The following is a 13,251-nucleotide window of genomic DNA, read 5'->3' on the forward strand; positions in this document are numbered from 1 at the left end:
GAGAGATGATAAGAGAGATGGATGCCTTTTCTTCATTGTAAGTATGCCAACCATCTCAGGCAATATATCATCTTGTATTTTCTATGGTTCTATTCTCTCAGAATTCCCACGGATAGTATGGGCTGCACTATTATGACAGTATTTTCAGTACTAGTACATATATAGCGGACCTTTACAAGCTGATTTTGTGTTAGCGTGATGATTGTAAATATTCTAGGCCGTATCGGAAAGTTCTTCTGAGACTTTATATATCTTTCATGACTTGTCAAAAATCACCTTAAGATATGAATGATATCATCGGAATTTCAGTGGTTGCTAAATTATAGAGATTGGTGTGTCTCATCAACACGACTGAGCCAGGTAATCGGAATATCTTGATCTTAAATCCCCGAAATAATCATCCTGGTTAACAATTGATGAACCCCGTACTGGTCAAGTTGACATCCTTCTTGCAGCATATCGTGCTGTTCCATCGTTTCCACTTTCTAATATGCCGGGTTTCTCTCTCCTTACGATGCATTACCTCTCCTTACCATGCATTCATAATTCTGCCCGGATGTCCGAGACTTCACACTAAAAAGGCTCATATCAGATATACACCACATCCATACTCACCCACAACCCACCCAACTTTTTACAAAACATTTATGTATGTGTGTGTACTTTGATTGTCTGTCTAGGGTAAGCTTTCCTTTCTCAAGCTATGTAAAAGTATAGCAACGATGAAGTAAAATGTGCTGTCTGTACTCGTTACCGATCATCTTTCAAGTTTGAAGAAGACGTGTTGTTAACTAACACAATTGGAACTAATTTGGGATAATTGGATCTTTATATTTTTTAAATTTCTCAAAAGCGTCAGGTGCCATATGGCTGAATGTTGCAATATTACGAATTACTCATAAAAACAAGTGTGTAACTTAAAAAGAAAAGCAGATGAGATTACATTTGCAGATTAAATCGACATTACTTCACCACCCAATTATCCCAAATTAGTTCCAATCGTGTTAGATGAGCTCTATTAAAAGGCGCCAATCATACATATATAGGTGTTTGAAAACAATTTAATGTATAATGAAATACTCTGTTTTCGTTGGAGTATCCATGCAGTTATTCTTCATGCAAAAAAAAAAAGCCCTTTAATCAACAAACGTTAGATGTCAGAGAAAACTACTTGATGAAATGTGCATTGATAAAGCGGGTCATACTAGTTGTCACTCCTTGTACAGTATATTCCAAGCATACATTCCCTAAAAAGTGTAGATCTGTCTTTGCAGAAAATGTAAGCAATTTATTAAACACACACGAGAATTTGATCACAACTTATCTTTAGTGTTAAGATAAAAAGAATGATTTCCTTAATAGTCGCAGACTTGTTGAAGACTCCTTAAAGCAATTTTTTAACTAACGTTTTCCCCCAGATGCTACATGTTTCTTACACTCTTCAATACAGTGAGTAGAAAAAGTTTATGACATCATAAATTATTTATTCATTTTTGTCTCTTGTTCATTTATTAATCTATTTATTTTATTTCCGAATTCCGTACCTAGTAACTTATTGCTTTCCCACACTGTTAAGATTTCCTTCACTCGAAGAAAGGTATTCTAAGTACAGGAGCTTTACAATAAAAAACTTGTGTTCGGATAAACCTACCCAAAACAAACAATGTATGCATGCAGATACGTCATAAGAGAAATGAAAATTATGTTTCAAATCGTCGTTTACTGTGGTTTTTAATTAATTACGCAATTATGATTCATTCTTTACTGGGTTTCAGAAACATCCCGATGACTTTCAATTCGCACAGATAAATTGCACGCCCAGACGTTGTTTCTTTTCTGATTGTAACATATCTACCGACCATTGGACCAGGTGTACACCCTAGATATGCCTCTCCCTTGGCTTCTACTCCTTCATCTTCTTCGAGATGGCTGCAATCTTTGACTTCAGGGGAAATATCGCCGCCACTGACTTCAATCACAGTAGTATGAAAGTAGCCTACAATACATTAAGAACAGAATATTCTAAACTACGGTGTAAACGGAGAGGTGAACATCAAAGTACATTGCTGTTGAAGGTTAATTTTCTCTTGAAAGATAAGTAATATTTGCAATTATCAAATCTTCGTACAACGGTATTTCAGATTCATAAACACTTGTTCTTTCGTATGTATAAGAAAACACACACACGCACGCACGTTGTATCTTCTCAGATGGGTAAAGTGTTCGATACAGGATTGAAGAGAAATATTACAACTAAACAGTCCGGGTTATGTCCATATAGTGGATAGTTGGGAAAAGCCAATGGCGTACCGTATATGTAATGAGGTTAAGGCAAGAACCAATCATATACTGTATATGTAATGAGATTAAAGGTTAAGTGGGTTCACTTTGAAATATTATGCTGAGATCGCGATCTGACCTGACAGATCCACTGTGACCGATCGAGTGAGAATGTTGGCTACCCGGAGGTGTCGAGTCAATTTGCGACGTTCTACCGTGTTCAAAATTGTAAGGATTTCTTCAGGAATAGTTTTCTGAGTTTCTTTACCCTAGACCATGTTCGACAAAGAGTTATTTGACGTTTTTCGTATTCTTTACATGCTTCTGGTTAACTTCTCGGCGATTGATTCTGCGCGCGTTTTTCTGAGCGAAGGGTCAATCGTACCGGGAAATGCATGGTGATCGAAAAAATCGTGCTCCATCGTGCTCCGATCATTGACAAGAACAGTTGACCCATCGTTGCAAAGCTTGAAACATTCTCCATGCTACAGATGGAAAGGTTAAATAAAATTTGACCAAAAATAGGCGATATTTGGCGACAAATAACTTGCTGTAAATTTACAAGGGTCAAATCCTGATTTCTAGGAGCGGTACCTGGCCAGGAAAATCATCCAAAGAAGTAATATTCGATGTAATAACCACCAGTGTCAGTCGCCATCTCGACCATACTGAACATTGTGCATAACGTCTACATCTAAAAACTACCCAGTGCTAAAAATAAAGAGTGAAATCTGGCCGAAAGTTCCGAACTCATTACAATCTGCGAGCCAAGGATTGCATGGTTAATTATTCATGACGTTGGCGGCGGCAGGTTCGCTGATTGGTCAATCGTAATATCCTCTCTATGGACATAACCCGGACTGCTAAATGAGAACATACATACATACATACATACATACATACATACATACATACATACATACATACATACATACATACATACATACATACATACATACATACATACATACATACATACATACACACATACACACACATACACACACACACACATACATACGTACGTACGTACTTACCATACGTACGTATGTACGTACGGAATAAGATTATCAAGACTACCCTCGTTTGAAATCCAAATCTGTATTTGAAAAAATTCTTCTAGATCATCTCTATAACATAACATACGATACTTACATCCGTACCCTGTCATCGATGTCTCACATGTTGATGCGTATGTAAGTTTGACGGCTTCGATGAGGTACTCGCCTCCCAAGTCAACCGTGAATGCTGGACCAACAACCAAACTACCAGAATCTGCACAGGTTTGTGTATTACCATCCACCAGTAACTGATACGTGTCTTTACCATCTCCAACTAGGTTAATACCACTGACTAATTTATTGAAAGCCACGTTATCTGAAAAGTTGTCATATATGCATGATGTTAATCCTTGGAAAGCAGCAGACCCTCGTCTTAAATATTCAGTCTCAGAAACATTTGTGAACATCGAACATTATGCTTGTTGAGAAGGCCAATCACCAGAATCACTATCGGTTAATCTCTTGAAGCAAGAACCTTACAATTGACTCGATTACTTGATAAGTTCATATATTTCTCCCTACTATCTGTTCCGGATCTTATTGTTACATATTTCGAACAGAGAAAACAAGTAATAAACCCAGTTTTGATGAATGTGACAAGTTTTGGGGTGAAAATAATGCACAGGTTTTCCGTTAACTAAGCATGATGACTTTACACCTATTTTAAAAAGCTTCATCGGTTATAGTGTATTCACAAAACAATGAAACGCATCTCAATGATATGAGGTGACAGGGGAATCTTGACAAATGCAAAGGTCACCACAACACAGCTTTGAAGTCCAGTGCTTACACCAACCAAATCAAATTTGATATGTACATGCTAACCAATCAACAAGAGGAGCAATAACAGGAAACGTGACATCACGTGGTTCAACTTCCCTTTCAGTGAAAAGGTGGAAACATCGCCAAGAAATTCTATCGACTTCTTGATTAACACCCCTAAGGGGTGTAAACTACTCAATATCTTTAACAGAAGCACATGTACAATTAAAGTGATCTACGGCTGCATGGAGAATATGGCCTGTATGATCAACGTAATGAGAGGGTAATCACCGGAAACCATCTAAAGATTGACCAGCTGATTGTAATCGCCGGGATTAGTCTTCATGTCCGTTGAAAGGTGACTGTCAAGCCAAGAGTGTCATTTACAAGGTCAAAGTCTCAACAGGAGTCCATAAGCATGATGAGGAAGTTTACACAGGCCTCACTGGTAATACCTTGAAGACACGCTTCGCTAATCACACGCAATCGTGCCGTAACAACAGCACTGGATAATCAAATTTTATTTCAACTTTGTTTCTCAAGAACAAGGACCAGGTCTTTAATGTATCATGGTCAACTATTGACAGAGTATCAAGTCACTCCAACATAAGCAAGCGATATATTCTTTGTTTATCAGGAAAAAGGTACACAATCAATGCTAACAAATCTACGCTGTTAAAAAAAACGCTCTGAGTAAGGGTAACATAATCTGAGGATTACTAGATGCATGAAACATAAGTAAAAGATTACGTTATACTCGAAGTAATTTGTGTTATCATAGATATATAGATATAAAAAGGTGTGTATGTGTGTGAATAAAAACGAAAAACTGGTCACGTAAAATCTGTACGTATAAATTTCATCGTTATTTCACGTGTTTCACTTTTTATTACTAGACGTCTTGGCATTCCAAAGGATGAAACTGAAAACATATACTGATTTGAGAGGAAACCTCATCGATGATCAGCTTCAGATGACTGAATTTTTTTATCGAACATACCAATAAGGGACCATTTTTATAGAAAAATCTTTAAAGTAGTACACCTGATAAAAACATAATTGCATATACTTTTCCTCAATTTTCTTTGTTACCCAAGCTTATACATTGTATTGCTCTTTCTTCTCCCTAAAGTATCATGACCTGTGTGTAAATGGGGTATACACCTACCCCTCTGGTATTTAATGTCTGTCTGTAATCATGTTAGAATATGAAAATGCTTGAAATCTAAAGTTGATTATGTTCTTCCAATTAAAATATATTTAGTGTGTGCGAGAAACGCGGTCTCTCATCACAAGAAAAAATGCTCACTAGGAACATACCAAGAAAAGAAAACGGCTGCGTCGTTAACGTTAACTTGAGTCGAATCTGTAAACGGTCACTCTTTGAAAGCTTGTTCGTATAAAGCGCTACGTTGAAATACTCTGCACGTCATGCGTCATTTAATGGTGTTGAAGTGCACTACAACTGCTGTGTATCTATCTATTTATTGATTACAGTGCTCAAGTAATCAATGCCCAATTGCGAATTTTCTACTCCGCTGCGAATATTTTACTGCTAAACACTAGCTCTTCCTTCATAATCATAGTGATATTAATTACATAGAGCTAGACTCAGACATCCTCTTTGGAAGGAATTTCTATGTGTCTGCTGTCTTGTCTCCATACATTCAAAATGCGAGTCTGTCAAGATGCTTGATGAAAATATGATGTTAAAACTACAGTAATTAAGTACAAAAATTCTTTTGATCAAAATGACCACCACAAACACTCCAACAATAGAACACCAATTATGTGTTTGTACAGGGTATCAAGTGACTGAGTTTCACGGCCAGCACTCGGGCAAAATATTGACAGGTAATGACGTGGGCCTCGTGGCAGCAGAAATTAGTGCACCGGCAGTATATATCACGCTTTATTTCTGCTCAGAAATTTACGTGAATTCATGGAGTGTTGATAAATCGTTGAGTCGGGTCAAAAAGACACACCACCTATACTTTTGGATGAAGTGCTGTGCACTATCTATGGCTGATCTTGCTAGCTGGCAGATCTTTGTGTGTGACGTCATCTTGACGTCATCTCCCATCAGCAACTAACCTACTATGTGCGAGTATTGCTAAAGTTCATCGAAACCATAATTGGAAACAAAAACTCCATATTTGGAGTGGTAGTGAACTAATGAGGGAGAGGAACGTACAAGATGCATTTGAAATTGGTTAAAAACCAAAAAATATTGACCACAATATGTTATGCCATGTGTTAATACGGTGCTAAAAGTCCTGTATGATAGATAAATGATACATGACATCTTTTTCACTACTTTTCACTTTCGCTACATACTCATCACATAGGAACACAGTTACCTCCTTAACGTTTTTTTCATAACTTGATATGGGTATCCCTAAGTAGCTGCATGTTGAATTTCACAGCTGTACGACCAGTTGTATAGAGAAAACCACGCTTTAACAAAAATGAGTAAATTAGTCCCCGAAACTGTCACATTCAATCATCTTTTGAACAAAACTGAATCAGATTATTTCAAGGGACATATGGACCATATTTATGTGTTACTGAACAAGCAGTTTCAGAGAGGATGACTGAACAAATTGACCAAAACAGCAAATAAAGTCCTCCCAAAATTTGCAGATTTAATCTATTTCAAACTATATCAATGAAGTTATCCCTAGGAAGATGTATACCAAATATTAGAAGAAGAAGATTCTTCACAAATGGCAATAATTGCCTTAAAATACAACAGTGGTGTAGTCCACTACAATTTGAACAAACCTGATTTTAGTCATCATTTTGGCCCGGAAAACCAAATTTTGGACCTCAGAACTAAATAAAATGTTCCTTGAAATGTAGTTTCCAAGAATGTAAAATGTTGGCGGATGACGACAGATGACAGACAACAAGCTCTGGTCGTTGGTATAACGCTTTCAATAACTGTAGCTCTGTATATAGTAGGAAAGTAAATTCTCTTACCGCCATTTTCATTGACTTGAAGAAATCCCGAAGACTGTCCTTTTGGGAGAGAAATGGAAAAGAAAAGGCAAAGTAAGAAAAATAGGAATGACGCAAGTTTATTCATCTGTTTCCATTAAATCTTGATACAAATGCGTTGGTAATGGGTAAAGGAAAATACCATACCTTTTTGTACTGGTTCTCCGAACACTTGAAGTTCACATAAATAAATAGCTCGTACCATGTCTTCTTCTTTCTTCAGTGTCACGTATCTACCTCTCACTGGACCGGGAGAATAATGTAGTACAATCTCTCCTCTTGATTCGCCAGGAATATTTTGAAGATGGACGCATTCGTCGTGGTCGGGATGGTGTCGATCATTACCGACATGTACTGTTGTATGCTTGTAGTAACCTGTAGAATGCATGGACGTTTTAGGTACTATTGGCTAATGAATTAACTATAACATGGATTGACCATTTGTACTGTTATGAGGGTTGTTATCATTAGATGAAATACAAAATTATCAACCCATTATTCATGTTTACAGCGTCAAATCTGTGCGTTTATACAATCTTATTAATGGATTAAGTACATTCTTGATATTAATATTTCATTTTATAGGAGATCACCGGTAAGGTTCTAAGGTTTGTCATACTGCCGTTGAAAGACTATGACTGTAGTATGATTCGCGGACCGGAAAGACGATGGAAATTAATGTTGACCCTCAAACTTTGATAATGCTTAATGATTTTGGTGAAAATTTTAAGCTCACCAAGAAAGAATAGTCTATGAAAGTTATATATACAGTTCTATTATGAATAGAAAATCTAGGTAATCTTAAGTCAGAGACATACATACATACATACATACATACATACATACATACATACATACATACATACATACATACATACATACATACATACATACATACATACATACATACAAATATATTTTTGGTTTACTTATTTTAATATCTGAGAGAAAGCAAATTCTCCAAAAATATCTCTAAGTGCGCGCGCCTCGCACGCGCGCATGTAGGCAAGCATATGCATCCATCTATCCATTAGTTAACGATTAAATACATACGTGCTTGACAGTGATATAGATTTACATGCAACTATATCAACAACAGGCAGGCGTACATGAAAAGACAAATAATATAAAACAAACCCAATAATATGGCACACTAGTACAGACAACATAAGACACACATGTATAAACTCTGATATCAGTTAAGATTGACTTACATCCATGTCCACTGATTGAAACGGCACAAGTTGGTGCAAACACCAGTTTGACACCTTCTACAAAGTATTCTTCTCCCAAATCAATTTGTAAGGCCGGATCAAAAACCAGGGTGCCAGAATCAGCACAGGTACCACTATCACCGTCAACCAGGAAAGGATATGTGTTTACGCCATCACCCACAAGTCCTATTCCAGTAACAGGTTTATACAAAGCCACGTTTCCTGAAACCCAACGTTTTCACTGTCAAATGTAACGGAAGTCTGGACCTGAGGCGCCAAACTCTCACATTTTCGTTAATGATCATAGTGTATATCTTTTTGAAAAACATTAGGCAAGTACGCGTAGAGAGCTTCGAATGATTAAATCGTCATTTTATAAAGAATAATAGGAAAATAAAAAAATAGTTTGGGTTTTTACAGCCATATGCCATGAAACCAAAACTATAGGAGAAATAGCTGCGAAATTAAAGGGTTGATGTATCATATCTTTTAAACCTATTTATCGTTTGGAGGTGTTGTTCACTTATCCTTTGAAAGCATATATAGCGTTTACTGTTTTGTACAACTTTCGTCAATTCAAATTTCTAAATTCTGGGAGAATGACGGAAAATATGGCATTATGGTTTGTAATTATAGGAATGACCAGGATAAAACCGAAGGAACTTTCATCAAACAGGGACTGATAGATTGGACGAAGAAAATATTTATTGATCAGGGTACAAAATCTATATCAAGTGCACTTCAAACGTTTTGTCAGCATTAACTTAAAGCTCTGCAAAGCTATTTCCGCACGATTACCACGTACACGTATCGCCATATAGCAATTTGGATAAAGATAACAGGAAACTCTTACCTTCAGTTGGCGATACATGAAGATGCTGGAGTGATCCCACCTCTTTGTTTTGCGTTGGTTAATGTTTAGAGAAAAATACGAGTAATTTTGGTGTTACGAGCACAACATTTTAACAAACCATAATTATTTCATATCAAAATGTACTAATTGATATCGACCCCGGGTTCAAGCCTATGATGATAAATTTAATAATGTATAATAAAATGAAATTTATCAAAGGGAAATAGCAAAAACAAAATTATAACGCCCTGACGTCTGACGAGGGTGAACTCTCGGTTCAGTCCGGTAGATACGACCGACGATTAGAAATTTGTGACTTTATCCCTTGGCGACTGCAGAGCAAGTTCCATACCGGATCGAAATTGACGCAGAAGTCAATCAGGTGGACTGTTGTGTGATGGGTAATTTACGTATGCCGAAAGTTCCTGTTATCAATATGAAACAATATGAATCTGTAGATTTTCGATCGGACTCGAACCCACAAAGTACAGCTTCTTATATAGTCACCTAGCGAAGACCTCACGGTCAAAATCGCTCCACCAAATTCCCACCCTTAAAATAGAGTGGTTCAATAACCGAGCTTAGTTGTTACAATTATCGTGACTGCAATTCCGATATCCAAGATTGATCATATGAACACTATGGCGCCCTGATCTGACACAATAAATCATAGAGCAATAGATACAGAAGCAGAACTAGGACGATGGTAACTTGATTTATTAAAAGATTATGGATAGTGGTTAAACTTGACCAAGAATTGACAGTACTTGAGGGATTTTGTAAGCAACGCTTTTCTAAATTCGACAGGATATTTTGTTCGAACATCAGGGTAAACAGAAAAGACATTTATTGTTAGTTATTCAAGAACAATCATGAAAGAAATAAACAGTTTTTAGGAGCACCTTTTTTCATTGGTATCCGATGACTTGCATCTCACACAAATAAATTGAGCGGATATTAGTGGTTTCTTTCCTGATTGTAACATATCTACCAATGACTGGACCAGGTGTACACTCTAGATACGCCTCTCCTTGAGCTTCTTTTCCTCGATCATCTTCAAGATGTCCGCAATCAGTGACTGTCGGATTGTCATCTCCTCCTTTGATCTCAATCACAGTAGTGTGAAAATAACCTGGAATTCGGATGTATGTAAAACGAGTGTACTCTTTTGTATCAATATGTCTATCTTTAGGAAGAGTACATGCGAAAAAAATATTCCATTCATTAAGAATTGCACACACACACATCCGTCCATCCATCCACCCATCCATCCATCCATCCATCCATCCATCCATCAATCCACCCATCCATCCATCCATCCATCCATCCATCCATCCATTATATATGATCTTTTATACTTACATCCATATCCTGTCTTCGATGTCGCACATATTGGTGCATACGTCAGTTTGACGGCTTCGATGAGACACTCTTCCCCCAAGTCAATTCTGAAAGCCGGGCCGACAACCAAAGTACCAGAATCTGCACAGGTTTGCGTATTACCGTCCACCAGGAACTGATACGTGTCTTGAGTATCTCCAGTAAGATGAATTCCTCTCACTGGTTTATTCAAAGCCACGTTGTATATGGCTGAGGTGTTGGCAGAAATTAGAAATAAGTCGTCGATAATATAAAAATCACATCTTTGAATAACTTCAAAGCCTGTAATTAAAAACCTTAATCTAAACAGGGACGATAATGTTAGCCTGGTGGAAGTACACTACTGTGGAAGTATATGCTGGAAGTACATTACTGTTGAAGTAGTTGTTTTGGGAATAGTGGAAATACGTGGAAGTATTCACCTCAAAAGATTTAAAATGTAACTGAACAGATATTCGTATCAGCTTCGCGCTCTGTTTATCTGACAGTTCTCTTCAGGGTTTGATCATCCGATGAAATTACTTCCAAACAAATGCGACTTATGTGAACGGCTTCCTTAAATGATACCAGGGTTAATTTAGTCAGTTTACTCTGAACTTAATTGTAGCAGCAGTGGCCAAATAATTCCTATAACTTTGATTTAAAGAAGTAGGATATATATAATACCTGGAGAGGCTCCATGCGAGCCCGTAAGTACAACGCCGACGGCCACAATGACTCCAACGAGGTTCATTTCAGATACCAAGCTGGAAGAGAAAGACAAGTAAATTATGTTCAGTCTTTTATCTGTCTCCCATAAAGACGAAACAACAATTGGCCTTGCATAATTTGTAGAAATGAATACATAATGCAATTTTCCGGATGTTTTCTATACTTGTACCGAACACTCTTTCTCTTAAGCGTTCGCTCAGAGGAGGACTGTTGGAAATGTAAAACAATATTGTTACACAAAATACTGTGTGTCGATTCCCAAGTCAAAGCATACATTTTTCAGTCTCCCTGCCCCCCCCCCCTCTCTCTCTCTCTCTCTCTCTCTCCTCTCTCTCTCTCTCTCTCTCTCTCTCTCTCCCTCTCTCTCTCTCTCTCTCTCTCTCTCTCTCTCTCTCTCTCCGCGATAGTGAATACTGGTTGCAAAATGATAGCATTATGTCTCCTCTTAATTAGGTATATCATACTATAGTTACACATTCTCTCAAAAACGACGACATCAAAAGGGCGGTAATCATGAACGAGGGCAGGTCATCTAAATAGATGTATTGTGGACGGGATGAACGTTGAGCAACTCTTGATTTAACTTGTGCATCATACTTTTAACAGAGACTTGATGAAATCATCGAGTATTAATGAGTACTGATCATACTAGCCAGTCTAGAAGAAGTAAAGATCAAGATGTAATTGCACATTAAATCGGACCAAGTGTTACGTACAACCTTATTTAGGTAAAGTTAAATCAATAATGAAGATGATACTCACGTACGGCCCTAGAATATGGGACTGGTTGAAGATTCCAAGAGTAGTACGTGTTATCAAATATTTTAACATCGTCTTATATAGCCTTTAATGAGGTACTGTTCATGGGGCAGTGTACGATTGGTCCACATAAACTGTATTCAATCATCATAATTGGCAGTAGTCTGGTGTAGTTAATAGGCATGCGTATCAATACATAAAAGTGTTGTCATCTTTTTCCCAAACTCTCAAACTCTCAAACAGTGCTCGATGCTAAAAGCAAAGTATATATATAGATCGATCGATCGATCGGTCAATCGATCGATAGATAGATAGATATACTCATCTCATCTTAGTTATTTTTGGTAAGACTTTTACCCATTGTTTTCATATTCGTTGCACATTCCCAATGTCCTTCACCACTTCCAACCACTTTTTAATGCTAATGGTTCTGAGGAAATTAAAAGCGGTGACCAAGCTTTTAGCAGCACACATGCGAACGTTATTTACCTTTGGTATCTTAATTATTATATGACGAAACCTTAATTGCATCTGTCATCAGCTTGTCTTTCTTGCTCATTTCACCACGTCAATAATTAGCATAACAACAAATGTACACTTACGGATATCAATGTGACGTAAACTTTTTTTACAACACGAAAATTTATCGTGAAATTCATAGTACTGAATTCAAATCTCTGTTATGTCTGTTTAACGGATAAAACAGACAAGAAAACCGGTAATACTTAATGAACAGGTAAATTAATAAGTTTGCTAGGAGCATAGATACAAACTCTCATGTCTCCAAAGCTTTAGTTTTCTTTAGTTGTAATACGTGTCTGTCTGTCTGTCTGTCTGTCTGTCTGTCTGTCTGTCTGACTGTGCGTGTACGCTTGTGTGTGTTAGTTATAATATATTAATGTGTCCGTACGCGTCTTCAGTGAGACACAGAAATATGTATATTGATGAAATAATGTAATGGTTGCCTTATCATTTCATACTATGGTCTTATTCAAAGTTCAATAGATCATTGTTGTGTTGTGTTGTGTTGGGTATTACCTCAGCAACAAATTTGGATAAACTGTTTATTCTGCAGAAGAGAACTTTACATGTACTCTTTGAGCTGCCGTATGGTTTTCTATCAGTGCACTCATTTTCTGTATTTTAATGTTTGGCGATAGGACAAAGAATTTATTACTTTCTTGCAATATTGGCTTACAAATGTGTTACTGGAAATGCTTCACAGTACCTG

General features: G+C 37.1%; 1 protein-coding gene across 2 annotated transcripts; it reads right to left on the reverse strand.

The window, feature by feature from the left end:
• Window positions 1–1,162: 1,162 nt before the first annotated feature.
• LOC139151672 (uncharacterized) lies at window positions 1,163–12,087 on the reverse strand. 2 transcript variants are annotated; one of them, XM_070724619.1, is made up of 10 exons: window positions 12,024–12,087; window positions 11,217–11,296; window positions 10,533–10,760; window positions 10,073–10,302; window positions 9,171–9,212; window positions 8,318–8,539; window positions 7,251–7,478; window positions 7,086–7,124; window positions 3,436–3,657; window positions 1,163–1,996 (listed from the first exon to the last, which is right to left on the reverse strand). In XM_070724619.1, the coding sequence occupies exons 4-10, from the start codon at window positions 10,080–10,082 to the stop codon at window positions 1,755–1,757; spliced, it is 1,005 nt and encodes a 334-aa protein (XP_070580720.1). In that variant the 5' UTR covers window positions 10,083–10,302; window positions 10,533–10,760; window positions 11,217–11,296; window positions 12,024–12,087; the 3' UTR covers window positions 1,163–1,754. The 2 variants fall into 2 exon arrangements, with proteins under 2 accessions (XP_070580720.1, XP_070580727.1); XM_070724626.1 differs by having other exon boundaries at window positions 12,028–12,070.
• Between the last annotated feature and the right edge of the window lie 1,164 nt (window positions 12,088–13,251).

The sequence above is a fragment of the Ptychodera flava genome, chromosome 2, assembly GCF_041260155.1.
Source record: "Ptychodera flava strain L36383 chromosome 2, AS_Pfla_20210202, whole genome shotgun sequence".
In the NCBI taxonomy this organism is placed as follows: Eukaryota; Metazoa; Hemichordata; class Enteropneusta; family Ptychoderidae; genus Ptychodera; species Ptychodera flava.

What these genes read in the sequence shown, in the direction of transcription:
- LOC139151672 (XM_070724619.1), bottom strand. An exon ending in TCAAGTCAATGAAAATGGCG is followed by an intron (nt 3,658 to 7,085) that starts GTAAGAGAATTT and finishes ACAACTTTTCAG; the next exon opens with ATAACGTGGCTTTCAATAAA. An exon ending in ATCGATGACAGGGTACGGAT is followed by an intron (nt 1,997 to 3,435) that starts GTAAGTATCGTA and finishes AATGTATTGTAG; the next exon opens with GCTACTTTCATACTACTGTG.